At 22.1% G+C, this 17,873-nt stretch overlaps 2 protein-coding genes across 2 annotated transcripts; both read left to right on the forward strand. All coding sequences in view use genetic code 6, as the record gives it.

Annotated features, from left to right (window-relative positions):
- Positions 1 to 287: 287 nt before the first annotated feature.
- On the forward strand, positions 288 to 9,023 carry TTHERM_00597650 (transmembrane protein, putative; the record flags this gene model as incomplete). Its single annotated transcript, XM_001011728.2, has 18 exons — positions 288 to 384; positions 440 to 607; positions 666 to 1,073; positions 1,122 to 1,271; positions 1,329 to 1,574; positions 1,794 to 1,993; positions 2,112 to 2,439; positions 2,574 to 3,103; positions 3,160 to 3,615; positions 3,679 to 4,378; positions 4,532 to 5,066; positions 5,188 to 5,818; positions 5,869 to 6,000; positions 6,052 to 7,005; positions 7,055 to 7,442; positions 7,534 to 8,574; positions 8,625 to 8,813; positions 8,866 to 9,023. The coding sequence occupies 18 exons, from the start codon at positions 288 to 290 to the stop codon at positions 9,021 to 9,023; spliced, it is 7,311 nt and encodes a 2,436-aa protein (XP_001011728.2).
- A 1,633-nt stretch (positions 9,024 to 10,656) lies between these two features.
- Positions 10,657 to 16,439, forward strand: TTHERM_000597660 (hypothetical protein; the record flags this gene model as incomplete). The annotated part of the gene is made up of 9 exons (XM_012796437.1): positions 10,657 to 10,705; positions 10,798 to 11,568; positions 11,633 to 12,097; positions 12,298 to 13,622; positions 13,648 to 13,826; positions 13,865 to 14,364; positions 14,471 to 15,739; positions 15,875 to 16,295; positions 16,346 to 16,439. 9 exons carry the CDS (start codon positions 10,657 to 10,659, stop codon positions 16,437 to 16,439), a joined length of 5,073 nt encoding a protein of 1,690 aa, XP_012651891.1.
- Between the last annotated feature and the right edge of the window lie 1,434 nt (positions 16,440 to 17,873).

The following is a 17,873-nucleotide window of genomic DNA, read 5'->3' on the forward strand; positions in this document are numbered from 1 at the left end:
TAGAAAAATAATAAATCTTTTTAATGAATCAGTGGTAATACTTATTTTGTGACCTATTTATGTGTTGCGCTATTTTGTTTGCAAAAAAAAAATTTTTGAGAAATGAATATTGAAATGTAATTGTAAAAATAAATATCTTTATCAAAATGAGTGATTGAAATGCTTACTTAGTTAAAATAACTTATCATATATACAAGTAATACAAAGCTAATTAGTATATCTCAAATTAGGATATTTGTTTATTTTAATAAAAAAGTAAAGAGGTATATCATATTTAATACAAAAAAATGAAAAAGAGTGATTTTTTCAAAATTTTTACTCTAATATCTTTGATATTCTAATAGCATAAAGCTTCTCTTTGTCCAAAATTTTCTAGACAACACTGTAACCTTTAAAATATTTGCATATGTTATTAACTTAACATCCATTTATTAAATAGAAGCTAAGTTTTTTGATGGATATTTAGTATCTAATTATTTAAAAATACCAAATACTAACATACTTTTGGTGAACAATATTGTCTATTAAAATGGTGCAGAGGCTTCTAGCATAGTTTTTTATAATGATATTACAGATATAAAAGACAATATAATCAATGTTGTTAAACGTATCAATTCTTACTTTTATTTATGATTTATATAGTATTCGTTTTTTGAAATTATTAGCGAACTACATTATTGTTTAGATGGAGTATATTTAGGAAAGAAATCAAATATTAGTAATGAATGCAGAGAAAATAATCTATGCTGATCCATACACTCTTGAATCAATATAAGATCTTACATTTAGCAGATTAAAAGGAATGTCTTTTATCAAAGGATCTAATTATGCTGTCCTTCAAACATACTTATTTTTCATATATGTAGTAGATGTTGTTGCTGGATAACAGATATTAGCTTTAGATATTTCGCCATATAATTCTAGTTCTAGCAACACTATAAATATGGCTAAATTTTTCTCACTCTAAAATGGATAAAAGTTTATCACTGTAATTGATTAGAAAGGAGCATATACCTGGTCTATAGATTTTAAAACTCTAAGTTTCACCTTTAATGGATATATATAAGAGCAGTGTATTTAATTTATTAAAACATTTACTAAAAAGTTAATCTTTTTTAAAGAAAAAAATAGTGATGGAACTTCAAGATATAAACTAGTTGACCTTCATTCAAGTTATGATATTTTATTTTTAGCTGGTACATATTATCAAATAAGCGCTTTTTAAATTGTAGATTTAGCTAATAAACAAATCAAACTATTATTAACACAAAGTATCTTTAGAATTATTTAATAAAATTTTTATATTTTTACAAAATTAATATTATTAGGTCTTTAAAATGCAAATTAAAATACAGTATTTTAAAGCTTAAATTTCATAGCTTTATAAAATGGATAAAATTCTTTATTTTTAGGCGATAATAACCTAGCTTATAGGATAGATTTGTAGATAAATTACAACAAAATCACTAATAATGTTGACAATTTTAGCTTTTAAAATATCTAAAATCCGTTTATTATACCTTTTCCTGGATATTCATCTTTAAGATGGTCTTACATAAAATAAAATACTGTAGGTTCTCATTAATTAACACCCACCCCCTTGTCTGTTTTTTACTCAATTTTTGGATGTTATAAAATGTTTCTAAAACAGCTTTTCTTCTTCAGCCATTATTTTGATTTGAGGATTTACAGTATTTTTTATTAATAATAAAACAATTATTATTCTTAATAAAATATTAAATTTATTTATTAAAAATAATTTTACAATAATTAAAACTTTATAAATAATTTAGCTTATACATCTGGAGGATTTACTAAAATTTTTAGTTTCTCATTAAATTAAAATTAATACTTTGCAGTAGCTAAAGTCAATAACATATATATCACATAAGACTCTCCTAGTAACTAACCAATATAAATTGTTCCAATAAATGGTACAATAAAATTAAGACAAAACACATTTCTCTCTGTTAAGGGTTGCGAAAATTGTTTTGTAAGTATGGTAGATAGTTATTTAGTGAGCTTTTAAATCTAAATTACCTCATTTTCTAGAAAAGTATGTATTTTTTATCTATTAATTTAAATATTTCTTTTCTAATTAAATTATTTAGGGATTTAGTATAGGGCAACCTCCTTTAAATTTATAATTTGATAGGATTAATTATAATGTAGAATGCTATTTTGGAAGTAATAACTCTATTTGGTGTATTTTAGGTCTGCCATACAAAGACAACTAAGAAAATTGTTTATTTTATAACATAGATATAAATAATAAATAGTATTACAAGCTCATTTCTAACAATTTAACAGATAATTAGTTATTGTCTAGTTATGCTCTTTATTCTATTATTGATAAAGAAATTATTGGAGTAGACGTTTTTGGAAGTATATATGGTTGGGATGCTGTAAGTTAATCATTTAAATATAAACTGCAAATAGGTAATTATAATTATTCAACAACAAAAAAAATAATAAAATTTTTAAATACCTTTTCAAATTTATTTAGATATTTCTTATAGATTTAAACAAATATTTAAATATTTAATTCTAAAAATTAAATTTTTTATCAAAAGGTTAGTTTAATTGCTCTGGTTCAATCATTGGATAATTATTTCAAACAAGTAATTATAAATTTATTATAATGGTTTGTGGTGATTATAAAACAATCAGCTACAATTTTATTACAGGTTAAACATAATATTTGATTACTTTGGCTTCAAGTCCATACCATATCAACTCTTTTGAATCTTAAAATATTATTGGCTTAGGAGATTAAAATAGTGGTGATGTTTACATATGGTAATTAAATACTACAAGTTCGTAATTTTAGCTTTTTATGCATTTCTAATCTCCTCTATACAGTGATACATCTAATAATATGTAGTATTTACCATAAAATTAAATTTTATTTATTTAGTACTATTACAGTAATTTGTTTTTCCCTATTGGTTCATGTTTAAATAACCTTACAAGTTGCTTAAGCTGCTAAATGAACTTTTATTTTAATAATACTGAGACTGCTGTAAATAATTACTCTTATGGAATAGGCACAGCAGATAATCCATTTAGTTCATCTTATAGCATAATATCAGCATTTTTATAAGTAAGAGTTATTTTTCCTTATGTTTTAATACTAAAATTATTTTGACTTAAAAAAAGGTTTAGCAATAAATATAATTAATTAATGGTTTTCAAAACTTATAAGCTTTTGTTTTATTTGATAGTCATAATTAAATGAATTACTATAATGAGCTATTTAATCTTTAAACATTTAAATCAACAAATTTGACATTATAAAGTTGGTTTTCTGACAAATAAGCATAAATAAATACTAAATAAAAAATTTAATTTTCTAGTTTAAATATGCTAAGCTTAAATAATTTAAATTTTAACTTTATAAATCAAACCAGTGATTAATTGTAATGTGGAATACTTTTCAGTAATATATAGTAAGGGGTTATTATAGACAATATTGATATATCTTCTTCTAATAATTTATCAGAATGCTATTAGATTATAATTGATAATTCTTATGTTTCTTTAAACAATATTACAATAAAGAATGTAGATCTTTCAAAGAATTATGAGTTGATTAGTATTTAAAATTCTTAAAAAGTAATTTATTAAACATTTATTTAAACTCTGTTAAGTTTATTTAATTAATTTTACTATAATTAGATTGCTTTTAATAATTTCATTTTAGATGGTTGCACTCTATCTTAGAATTTTAGTATATTAACCTAATAAACTGATGTAAAAGTTATAATTAACACTGCAGTAATTCAAAATAATATTTGTGATGTAAGTAATTTAAACTAATTGTCATTTGCAGGTGAGTTATTCGAAGCTGGATAATATGATATCACCGATATGACTATTATTGGTAATTCTTTTTGCAATTTAAAGATATTTTCAACTGTTAGCACGATAGAATAGAAAAATTATATCTTTTCATTCAATAAAATAACTTTATCAAACAATAATTTTTATACTACGGCTTCATATTTATTTTTTGATGCAATCTATTCAATTAATCCTGCTCCTTAACACACCCTAATAATGAACGATTTAATGTTTTATAATAATACTTATCTGCCTTCTTCTACAGTGTAAACAGAAGTAAATATGGAAATTACTTAATTTGTTCTGTTAGAAAAAATTCAAAGTGTAAATTTATCTTAAATCACCATGAAAAATCATCAAGAAATAGCCTTTTGCTCCATATCAAAATCATAAATTATTTAAATCAGCTATATTAATTGCTTAAATGAAAAAAATTTTTATAACAGTTTAGGTTAAAAATAATATGCTGGATGTTTAATTTTTAATGAAGTGAAATAACTCACCTTATCTAATCTTTTATCAAGCTATATAAAAAGTATTAATAACTCTATCTTTTTTATCTAAAATTAGATTTACACAAATACATTAATAACTCTTTAAAAAATCTAAATATTTAATTGCTATTTTGAATAAAACTAAATTAATTCATCAGCTAATCCAATTATAATAACATCTATAAATTATTCAGATATAAAAATAGATTCATCATAATTTTATTCAAATAAATTAAATGGATTATAAGGTCCTTAACTTTAATCCACCACTGCGATACAAATATAAAATCCATTAGGAACAATAAATCTACTTAATAACTAATTTAATAATTCAAAATCAAATTCAATTTATAATTTCGTATATTTAATAGCTTTGAATGTTACTTTAAATTAAATAAGCTTTTAGTAATCCTCCTTTGATTTATAAGACATCTAATCAAAATTTGTTTAGTTAGGAGGTTGTCTAAGAGTTAAAACATAACTTTTAAATATTTAATCATCTAATTTTAGTTAATCTACTGCAAATAAAGGTTCTTTTCTTTATATAGAGAATATAAGTAATCAAATCAATATTACAATCGAAGATTGTTTATTTAAAGAAGGTTATGCTGAAGATGGTGGAGCAATTTATATAGATTCTTAGAACTCTAATTTTAATTTTGTTAGTAAAAAATCAAATTTTAGTGATATTTATATTTTTAAAAGTAACTCAGCTTCAATATCAATCAAGTAAATAAATATTTCATATTTAATATTTAGTTAATTTTTAGTTTATTCCCATTCACTAGAATCAACTTATTTTATAAATTTGATAAAAATTATTTTTATTTTAAACATTAAACATTTATAGATAATCATAAAAAACACTTGGAACAAACTCAATAATACTTGACTAAGGAATTTATAAAAATATAATTGGACCAATAAATTCAGTTTTTTCAGATGTTATAAATACAAATATCACAATTTAAGGTATAGAAAACATAGGATTTAATGGAATTTATCCTGATTATTTAAATACTATATTTAAAATTACAGATCTTTAATCTGTACTATTTCTTTAAACTGAATCATCGACAATTCAATTATCAAATTGTAAATTCTAAAACATTACAGTAAAAAGTTATTAATAAAGTATCCCTATCTTACTAAATTCCACATTATCAAAAATAACTTTATAGTAAGTAATTATATAAAACTCATCATTTTATACAAGCCTAATAAGCTCACTTTAAGGATAGATTTCTATTATAGACTCTTAATTTATAAATATAACATAATTCAATAACAAAAGAATATTATAGGCAACTAATCAAATAGATTTTTTAGGAAATTCTTTAATTTTACTTACATCTTCAAAATTAATTGTGCAAGGATAATCTATTTTTTCATAAATTTCTTGTATTTAGTGCTTTGGTTCAACTTTATAGTTAGTAAGTACCTAATTTAACATTTAAGATGCTATATTCTAAGACTCTAAAGTAATTATTTTAATTAAATATTAAATATAAAAAAGAATATTTTATATTAGGCAAACAATGGTGGAGCAATTACACTTAATGGATTATCTTCTCAATAAAGTGTAATTCATAATACATAATTTATACGAAATACAGCACTAATTAATGGAGGAGCTTTATATATTAAAGCACTTATAAAAGATGTAAGTTTTCAACACTTTATTACACTCATGATAGTATTATAAAATAAATAGGTATTTAGTTTAACTTTATCTGATTGTAGCATAACAGAAAATAAAGCTTTAACAGGAAATGGTGGTGCCTTGTTTATACGCTCTGATAGTGAATCATCAAAATAACAAATTATAAATTTTTAAAACACTAAATTAACTAAAAATTAAGCTATTATAGGAGGATGTATTGACAATTAAGTTATAAACCCAAGCTTTGATTCAAAGTGTATAATATAAGAAAATTAAGCTGAGTTATATGGTGATGACTATAATTCATATCCTAGTCATTTAAATTTAATAGAAACACCAGAATTAAGTTAATACTATAACTCATCTACAAATAAATTATCTCTAAAAAATATTAAAAGTGGATCACAAATACCATTTTTATATTTCGAATTAAGAGATGGGACAAGTAAACCAATATTTCCTAAAGATGCTAATAAAATAAATGTTTATGTGCAATTCAGCAATAAAACCTATAATATATCCAATTATTATGTTAGAGGAAATACCAAAGCATTTGTGGATTTATAATAAAAGTAATTTCTATTTTAAGATTTATAATTAGTAGGTACACCTAATTCAAATGCTATCTTAGAATTCAAATCTGATGCTATTAAAATATTAAATGAATAAACTAACTAATATGAATCTAACTATTCGTATGAAGTACAAGTTTATTTCAGGAGGTGCTAATATGGCGAAATTGAGAATTCCTATAATACTTATAAGGAATGCATAGTTTGTGATTAAGATAAGTATTCTTTAGATAATTAATAGTGTTACTCATGTCCTTAAGGAGCAAAATGTAAAAATGGTTTAATATTTGTCAATTAAGGTTTTTGGAGAAGAAATGAGAGTAGTCCTCTTGTAATTGAATGTATAAATAGGCCATAAAACTGTGTTGGAGATACTTATGGTAATAAAGTATGCTTTGAAGGTTATATAGGACCTCTTTGTGAAGAATGTGATGTAAAATAATTTTTTTTAACTTTCAAATTTAATTTAGACATTTAAAAAGATTTATGGAAGTTATTGGGGATAAAACTATTCTAAAGTAGGATCTTATCAATGTGGATTGTGCAAAGATTTAGGATCTTATTTGTGGAAAGCTATTTTAACAATAATTTGGACATTGTTTTCGATTCAGCTAGCTATAAGAGGAGATTTAGAGGAATAAACAATAATAGCTGTTTAGTTAGCTTTGAAAAGACATTCAACAATAGATTATAAAAAGATCTCTACTAACGAGCAGAAATATCGTAAAAAGAAAAAAAAATTTATGAAGAAATATCATAAAAATAAGAGTTCTATAAGTGAAGAGAAAGCTAGTGTTTATATAAAAGTATTTACTAATTATTTGTAAATTATAGGATCAATAGTGACATTTAACATAAAATTAACTACGAGTAAATTATTAACTATTATTTAAAATTATATCAAAAAAAAATCTTTTTCAATTTTAATTAATATATCTAAGCTAAATTTATAATTATAAAGATATTTTTGATACTTCCCAGTATTTAGGAACACCAGTAAAGTAATAAATGAATTCCCTTGACTGTACTTTAAAAGATATTTAAACAGATATTCCTATAATCTATCTTAGACTCCTTTTTACTCTAATAGTACCAATTGCATATTTATTTGCTTTTATAATAGGTTTAGTTTTCTAAAAGATATTTACAAAAACAAAAGTTCATTTATATTCAATATGCACTGCTATGATATTTATATTTATTTTAGTCTAACCAGACTTAGTTTCATAAATGATAGCCATTCTTTCTTGCAGATAAATTGGTGATACAAGTTACATTCTCTTCAATGTTAATTACGAGTGTAATTCTGATTAGCATATCAAATACAGCACTATTTTAGTTACTCCTAGTTTACTAGTGTTTGCATTCATCATACCAATTGTGTTATTTTACATTCTATATAAAAATAGAAAAGAATTATAAAGCATATCAATCAATAAAAAATATGGTTTTTTATTTAGAGAATATAAAAAAGAAATGTATTATTGGGAATTTATAAAAATGTTTGAAAAAATAATGATAATAATAGTTCTTAACTTTTATTCACAAAACATAAATGTTAAAGGTGTACTAATGTTTATGATAATAACTCTCTATGGAATATTTTCAAGTATCTTACAGCCTTATAGCCAATAGGGCTATAATCTAGTAGATTTTTATTAGAATAACGTATGTGCTATCACAGTACTTCTGTGTTTATTTATTAATAATAATCCTTTTAATTATTTTGTAATTACTTCAATTATAGCCATAATATTAGTTAATATTTGGTTTATTGCTGTCATAATCTAAAGAGTAGTAAAAGGATATTTAACATAATTCAAGGATATCATTTTAAGAATAGGCTAAAAATTCTCATTTACTTAAAAATTAATAAAAAAATACCATAAGTAATTCAATCCTGAATTAAAGGCTAAAATAAAATAAAAATTATTATTATTTTCATAACTTGATGAGGAAAAAAGATATGAACTTTTCTTATCAGGATTAAAAGAATAAATTAGTAAAATTAATTTTAATTTTTATTATTTTTAATTTTAAATATTTTTTAAGAGAGAGATCACTCTAGGTTATTTAAAAATTCTTTGAAAGATTAAGAAGAAAAGAATAGTGAAAAGATTAATTTAGACGAAGAAAATTAGTTAAAGCATAAACTTTAAAAGAAAAATAGTTCTGATATTGAAGGGAATGCTCCTTAAACTATTTTTACAAACTATAACAGTAAATCCTCAAATTAATAAGGTAAAATTTTACTTAATAAAATTTCATTTATTTGTATTAAAATAATTTCTAGAATTAGTGCCATTAGATATAGCCATAGATTTCAAAGAGTCTCAAGAAGAAGGAAAGCAAGATATTAATTATTTTAATAATGAATAAAATTAAAGTAAAAATAAATAGGATGATTTAATAAATTTTACTTAAGATAGTGATAATTCCTCAAATGATTGAATTTAGCTAGCTAATATTTTCAAATCTATCACATTTATATTATTTAAATTTAAAATTTAATTATGTGTAGACAAAGTTAATTTATGAAATAGTATATATATGTAAAATATTTCATTCTTTTATTTATTTCAAAAATTGATGAAACTTATTGAACTTTACATAAAAGGACTTCTTTAATACAAAAAATCAAAAATCTTGATCTCTTTAACAGAAAAATGATAAAAGGTTTTATTCTAATTAAATGAAAAACTAAAAATAATAGCCTAAAATAGATTTTTCCTAAAAGACTTCAAGAACTTTTTAATATTGTTTTGGTAAATTAGCCTTCATCAATAAAAAAAATTTAGTAAGAGTATTCAGTTATTAAATTTCTGGATATTTAAATACATAAGAAGGTTAAAATTAGCTCAGGAAGCTAAGTGATTTTGAATTCTTTTACTAAAACTAATTAATTTAAGGTAAATCGTACTATTTTTTAAAAAAATCAAACAAAAAATTTTAATAAGTAACAAACAATTAAATGCTACTATTTTATAAATTATCAAGCAAAAATAATAAAATCATTTCTAAAAATATTTATATATTAGAATAAAAAGTATTAGCTCTAATTAATTAATACACTTTAATTAAATATAAAATTAAGATTTTTAGAAGAAAAAAAATGAAAGATATTTAAATATTCTCTAAGCTTTTCTTAATTTTTTGCTATTTATTTAAATTTAGCAATACAATTTTATACAATCTTTCAAAAAAATCATAATTATAAATATTTATCTTATTATTTATTAATATTCAAAGATATGCTTCGAGCAAATAAGATAATTTAAAAATATATAAATAAAATTTAATAGAATAAATTTTTCTGACTCAAAAAGTTTTTATAATATTAAATTGGATATTTTGTTAAATAAGAAAACTAATTAATATATTATATCCTTCAAATTAATTCAAAATATATTTTATATTTGAAAAAAATTGTTAAAAATAATATAATTTTTATAACTATGTATCATTAATATATTTTTAGATCACAATTATTATTTAAAAAAATTTGAATTTCTAAATTAGAATTAAAAAAAATATAATATAAAATAAGATATATGTAATATTTTGGCTAAGTGGTTGTAATCTTCATTTCAAAAAAAATCAAACAGTATTAATTGATATATTAAAAAAATTATGATTAATTTTAAGACACTTAAATTAATCTATATTAATAAATTTTTAAATTCATCTATTTCTATTAAATACAAATTTTAATGATTAAGGGTTGGGATATTAAATAATATTTAAGTATTTTGCTTTGATATATTTTAATTCCTTTATTGAAATCTGACATTTTATTTGCATAGAAAAAGAAGGTTTAAAAGCAAACATTTTGATAATTCATAATAACAAAATTAACTTAATAATTGTTAGTAGTTGATCTTAAAATTTATTTAGGATTTTCTATCTCACCAATGTTTATAATAAAGAGTTAAATTACTTCTCTTTGCATCATAATATGAGTTTCAATCTAAATAATAAATTTCTCTTTCTGATTGCATCAATAATCAAAATCAATAAAAAAAGATTCTAATTCTGGTTTAATTAATATAGAGGAAAACTAATAAATAATATTCAAAAACTAGAAATGCTTAATAAATTCGCAACTATTCTATTTATCTTTCTATAAATATTTAGTAACTTTAGTATTTTATCACTGATTTATGAAAATCATTAAATTTTAGTTGACATATAAATAAGATTTATTTAATATTTTGATTTAAAATAGGAGAAGTAGCATCCTAAGTATCTATCATTAAAAAAGACTTTCTTTAATATAACTGCTTAAGTAGTACCAATGGTACGTGGTAATCACTAGATGATGGATTGGCTGTGACAAATTGCAATAATGGCTGCTATTTAAAAGGTAGCCCAAGCTCCCCAATTGGCTTATTAATTGACACAAGATTAACAGTGAGCGGAAATATAGTATATAGCTATAATATAGGAAGTTTGACTTAATATGCAGTAATTGTAGTAGATGTTTTATATTATATTAACAATGGAGCCTATTTAAAAATAGATATAAATTCTTAGGTTTCTCAGACTTTTAACCCAGGTTCTTAATCTTTGTACGATGATGCAATTACTGTAGTATGTAGTGGCTAATAACAATATATTTAAAAAGCCTCTATAAGTCTAAATAGAGGATCGAATCAACTTATAAATAATAATTTATAAATTACATTCTCTAAAATTATTTCTAGTAACCCTAATACATCTATTTTAGGAATAAAGTCAATTTCAGTTTGGTTGAGCTGCTCAATAAACTGCAAAGTATGTTCAAATGAATTAAATTGCTAATCTTGCAAAAATGGCTTCAAACTCTTTACACTTCCCTCAGGATAAATTGTATGTTAGTAAACTTAAGGATGCTCTAATAACTGTTATTTATGTGCTGTAAGCTCATCTGAAAATGTTTGTGCATAATGCAAACCGGGTTATCAACTCTCTAATAGTAACTGTGTTTTACCTGCTTCAAGTTAAGCTTGTGCATAAGGTAATTTAATTCTTAAAAATTAAATTGAAAATTACAAAAAATAAAATTGTTTTTATAAAATTAGGTCAATATTTCGAATCTGGATCATGCATACCTTACAGTTAATAGTGTACTTAATATTACTCTGGTAATAGTTATGGTAGTTGTGCTGCATAAGAAACATTAGCGCAGTATAGTTGTCCTTATGAACAATATGTAATAATTTATCCGGATAGTAACCACTCTACTTATAGATGCGGTTGCAAGATGAGTTATTGTATAGATTGTTATCCTGTTGGTCCTGGTGGATCATGCAATTCGTGTGATGATGGATACAATTTTTCACCATAAAATACTTGTTAGTCTATATGTAATAGTAATTAATACTTAAGCAGCTAACTAGATTGTATTGATTGTGGTTAAAATTGCATAAAGTGTAATTAAAATGGTTGCTTACAATGCACGAATTCATCATATTACATAGATTCTAATAATTAATAAAATTGCATATAATGTTAGATAGATAAGTGTAGTGTCTGCTCTTCAAATGGTAAATAATATTGATAAATTAATAATTTGAATGAGTAATTTCTGTTTTTTAAAATAAAAAATATTTTTTGAAGATTATAAATAAATTTAGATTTTATTAAATAAGTTAATTAATTAAATTGAAGAGTTATTTACCACTCATTTAAATTACTCCAAAAATACGAAACTATTTTTTTTAATATCAAATGAATTAATAAATAGGTAAGTGCTCTATTTGTAATTCTGGTTATTAATTAAGCTCAGATTTCTTAACATGCTAACCACCATGTGCTTCACCAAACTGCGCAACTTGTTTACAAGGAAGTTCAACTAATTGTTAAACATGTAATTCTTAATATATAGTAAATCCAAGCACTAATCAGTGCATATCTATAAATTCTTGTATAGTTGCTAATTGCTAGACATGTGTTTCTTAAAACCCCTTGACTTGCAGTACCTGTTCTCCTAACTTTTACCAAAATTCAGATTCCAGTTAATGTTTATCATGTGCTGTACAAAATTGCTTATATTGCCTTTCAAATAATTACTAAAAGTGTTCCTAATGCAACTCAAATTTTTATTTAAATTCAGATAAGAGTTAGTGTCTTCCTTGTAATGTAGCTAATTGCTTTTAATGCATTTCTAGTAATTATTTATAATGTCAAAAATGTGTAACTGGGTACTATCTCAGCATAGATTAATCCTAATGTAAATTATGTAGTGTAAGTAATTGCGCTACTTGCTAAGATAACAATTATTAACTTTGTAAAACTTGTTAAAGTAATTATTATATCTCTGCAGATTAGCAAAATTGTATTTCCTGCACAGTTCCTAATTGTAATTTATGTGCAACAAATTTAAATTTATGTCAAACATGCAATAATAATTTTTTTTTATCTGCTGATTAATCCTAATGCCTATCTTGCTAAGTGAATAACTGTTAGCAATGTACAGGATCATATGATAAATGCTAAAATTGTTATAATAATTTTTATTTAACTGCAGATTAATCCTAATGCCTATCTTGTTAAGTAAATAATTGTTAGCAATGTATAGGATCATATGATAAATGCTAAAATTGTTAGAATAACTTTTATATAACAGCAGATTAATCCTAATGTCTTTCATGCTAAGTAAATAATTGTTAGTAATGCATAGGATCATATAATAAATGTTAAAATTGTTAGAATAACTTTTATTTAAATTCAGATTAGACTTAATGTCTTCCTTGCGGTGTAGCTAATTGCTCTTAATGTATTTCTAATAATTATTTATAATGCTAAAAATGTGTTACTGGGTATTATCTTAGTATAGATTAATATTAATGTGAATTATGTGGTGTAAGCAATTGCACTACTTGCTAAGATAATAATTACTTGCTTTGTAAAACTTGTTAGAATAATTATTATAATTCTGCAGATTAAAAGTCTTGTGTTGCATGCACAGTTCCTAATTGTAATTTATGTGGAGCAAATTAAAATATATGCCAAGCATGCAATAATAATTTTTATTTATCTGCTGATTAATCCTAATGCCTGCCATGCTAAGTAAATAATTGTTAACAATGCATAGGATCATTTGATAAATGCTAAATTTGTTAGAATAACTATTATCTAAAAGCAGATTAGTCTTAATGCCTACCTTGTTCAATACATAATTGTTAATAATGTATAGGATCATATAATAAATGCTAAAATTGTTAGAGTAACTTTTATTTAACAGTAGATTAAACCTAATGCCTACCATGCCAAGTAAATAATTGTTAGTAATGCATAGGGTCATATAATAGATGCTAAAAATGTTAGAATAACTTTTATTTAACTGAGGATTAATCATAATGCTTAACTTGTTAAGTGAATAACTGTTAATAATGTGATGGGGCATACAATAAATGCTTGAAATGTATAAATAACTTTTTACCTAATAGTGATAGCACTGATTGCCAGATATGTCAAGTTAAAAATTGCTAACAATGCTCAAGTTAGAATTATAATATTTGCTAATAATGCTCATAAAATTACTATTTAAACTCTTCTGAAACTTAATGCTAATCTTGTGGTGTTTAGAACTGTAAATAATGTTTTGCAAATAATTATCAATTATGTTAAATATGCAATGACGGATATCAAATATCATCAGATAAATTGTAGTGTACTTTAGCAATCATCCCAACTCCTTAATAAAACTCATTTTAAATTAAATAATAATTGTTGGATAATGGATATAATGTAACTATAAATTTTAAATATCAACTCCAATAAAATAGCATGACATAGTCTTAATTATTAAGTAAATAAAATTTATTTTTCCCAAATTTTTACTTTGAAAATAATTTTGATTAGAATTTAAAAATATTAATTTAAAAATTTTCAAATTTTAAAAAAATAAAAAATAGGTATATTCAGTATTTCTATTTCTGGCTTTACTTAGGATCAATATATCAAGACTTTATAACAATAATCAAATTCTACCATAACTATCATAATTAACCCTTCAACTAATATAAAAAACTCTAAAATAAATGTAACAATTGTTGACAAAAGTTTTAGTTATTAAAATTCTATTTCTGTTGTTACACAAACATAAGATCTAATTCCTTATGTATTTTTGTCTGAGTCTCAAATTTAGGTTTCTTAAAAAATAGCTAGTGTAGGATAAGGAATATCAATAACTTTGATATCTTCTATCATACCATCTATGTTTTTAGGAAATATTTATATCATCTGTAATACACTCGATATTACTGGTTTCTTATACTATCTTATGTTTTTAAATATTAGATTCCCTTTAAATATAGTGAATTTTTATGAGCTATTTAAAAACTTTAATTTCCCATTTGTGCCTAATCTTTTCTCTTTTATTGTAGATCCTAACTATTACTAAGAGTCACCACCCAAATTTATGGAAATGAACACTGATAATTATTTTTTGAATAATTCTGGGTAATATTTTACAATTTACTTAGCAGGTTTCGGATTGTATCTTTTAGCTAAAATATTTTCTAAAACTTCTATAAAATATATAAGTTCTTATTGTCAAAGAGCGATTAAAGAAACATGGGAATATGGAGCAATTATTGATTTAAGTTGGTCATTCTATATCTACTTAGTTGTAGGAATACTTATTTAATTTAAAACATACAACTTTGATGACAAAAACTCATACATAGTTAACTATATATTCCACTCATTGTGTTTTATAGTATTTTTTGGTGTCCCTTTTTTCTATCTTTATAAAATTTATAAGAACTAAAATATCAGTATTGATAAGGATTTTCAAACAAAATATTCTTCTTTAATAAACGGATTAAAGCTCCCTGAAATTCCAAGTGATGATAAACCTTTGAAAGAAAATGAAGTAATAGATTTATAAAATTATGATTTTTAAGCAAAGTCTGTTAAAAACGAAAATTAATTTGAAGATAAAAACTTCAATTAAATATTTAATTAAAAAATATGTGAGGCTCCTGAAGAATAAGAAGTAATAGAATAAAATAATGGTAAATAATTTAGTGTTTACAAGCAAGAATTTACTAAAAAAAGAACTAAATTTACCTCAGTATCTCCTTAGATTTCAGATATAAGATTGAGATAGTTTTCTAGCTTTTTAATTAATTTCTCTGAAGAGAAGAAATCTTTTAGAGAGTTGTTGATTTACAAGTTTAGTAAGTATTATAATGTGATCTTATACTTCAGAAAAATTCTATTTTGTATTGTAATAAGCTTTATGTATGACTATACATACACTTAAATTACCTTGATAAATATCCTTAGTATATTAATAATAATTTACTTATCAGTATTGACTCCATTTAAAAGTAAATACGAAAATGTACAATTTATCACATAGGAAATTTTAATGATTGTCATTTAAATTTGTGCTTCCTTGCTTGTTAAGGATAGTTAAGATGAAAACGAAGATACAAGAATGAAAATTGGATGGATAATTGTTGCTATTAGTGGATTTTTAATAGCATATTTTACACTTTTTATTATTAAGGATATTATAGTATCTATTTTTTAATTAGTTAAGTCACTTATCATATAAATTAAAAATAAAAAAAGTAAATCTAAGGTATAACCAGCTATATTAAACTCAATCCCTATATAAATAAACAAAGAAATAGATTAAAATATATTTAATAATGGCAAGCTGGATAAAAATTTAGGCAATAATGAAGATGTATAATCAACTAGTATAATCTATCAAACTCCTAATGTGTAAAGCTAGCCATAAATTAGTTCTTAAAAATAATTAAATTTGTAAATAGGTAAAAGAAAAAGGAACTCAGTTTTTTCCTAAAGCATTTACAAAAGTAGTCATAGCCTATAATCTACACAACCATGTAGTATCTAAAAAGTTGAAACACAATAATTGCAAACTAATGTATTTAACACAAATTAAAACCTAACTAGCTTTAATAGAAAAAGAAGGTCAAAATATTTTATTGATTCTTAGTTCAACATAATTAGCCCTGATTAAGAAACAAAAAAATGAAACTAGTTATATAAAAATAGAATTTATGTTCATTTTTACTTAATAAATCAATTTAAATACTAACTAATAATTAACTGATTAACTGAGTATAATTTTTTTTGTTTTAATAATTTTATCAATGCTTATATTTTTTCGGATTAATAAATTTTATTTTTGCTTATCAGATATTAATACTTAATTTATTAAAAAATATCATCATGTTATCAATCCCAATCATAACTAATCCAAATTTGAAAACTGTAGGGTTCCCTTATGTGTTAGGGTTTTTAAATTTAATTTAAATTTTGAAAAATTAATTATAAGTGTATTAAATTTATTTTAAAAACTATAAACATATATTAGAAAATAAATTAATAATGATAAAACTATGTAAAATTGCTGACTTTATAACTCATATTAGTTTAGGTAACATCACTAATTTATAAATTTTGGAAAGAAAAAATAAAATTTGCAATTCGTTATAGTAGTGCGCAAATTTTAAGAAATTAGAGCTTTTTGTTACTTTATAATAAAAATTCTAATTAAAAGAATTTATTGTTTGAAAATTCTTAAAAATTAGCATTTAATTTTTTTTTAATTTTTGAAAATTTTTAATCTTTTCATCAATCATTAGTAGAGGAGGGTTGAATTTACATCTGAAATATGTATTAATTTAGAAAAATTTTAAATTAAAAATATTTTTATATCAAAGATATTATTTAAAAATTAAAATTATACAAGCAATTAAATAATAATTTAAAATGAGAAAAAAATTAGAATCAATAAACCTAATAAAATAAATTGAAGTTATGTAAAATAGTATATTTCTTAAAAATATCTAATCAAAAAGTAAGTTTATTAATTAATTAATTAAATATTAATATGAAATTTAATATTCTTTAATTAATAAAGTATATTTTAAAAATATTTCGAATAATAAATGTTAATTAATAACAAAGAATTATATATAAATATTTTATAGATTATTAAGCAAAATAATAAAGTAATTTACTCAAATATTTATATTTTTTAATATTAATTTTTGCTCTAGTTAATAAATATAAATTCTAATTAAATATAAAATTGAGATTTTTAAAAAGAAAAAAAATAAATTATAAATTACTTAAAATATTTTTAAAAGTTTTTTTTATTTGTTACAAATTTATATCTAGAAATAAAATTGTGTATTATTTAAGAAAATATATATGATGCATTTTTAGCTTAATTATTTGTTAATAATCAAAAGGTATTAGAACCAACAATAAATATTATTAAATATTATAAAATAAATAAATTTTTGTAGAATATTTTTTTATAACTCA

The sequence above is a fragment of the Tetrahymena thermophila genome (assembly GCF_000189635.1).
Source record: "Tetrahymena thermophila SB210 genomic scaffold scf_8254731, whole genome shotgun sequence".
Classification (NCBI taxonomy): domain Eukaryota; phylum Ciliophora; class Oligohymenophorea; order Hymenostomatida; family Tetrahymenidae; genus Tetrahymena; species Tetrahymena thermophila.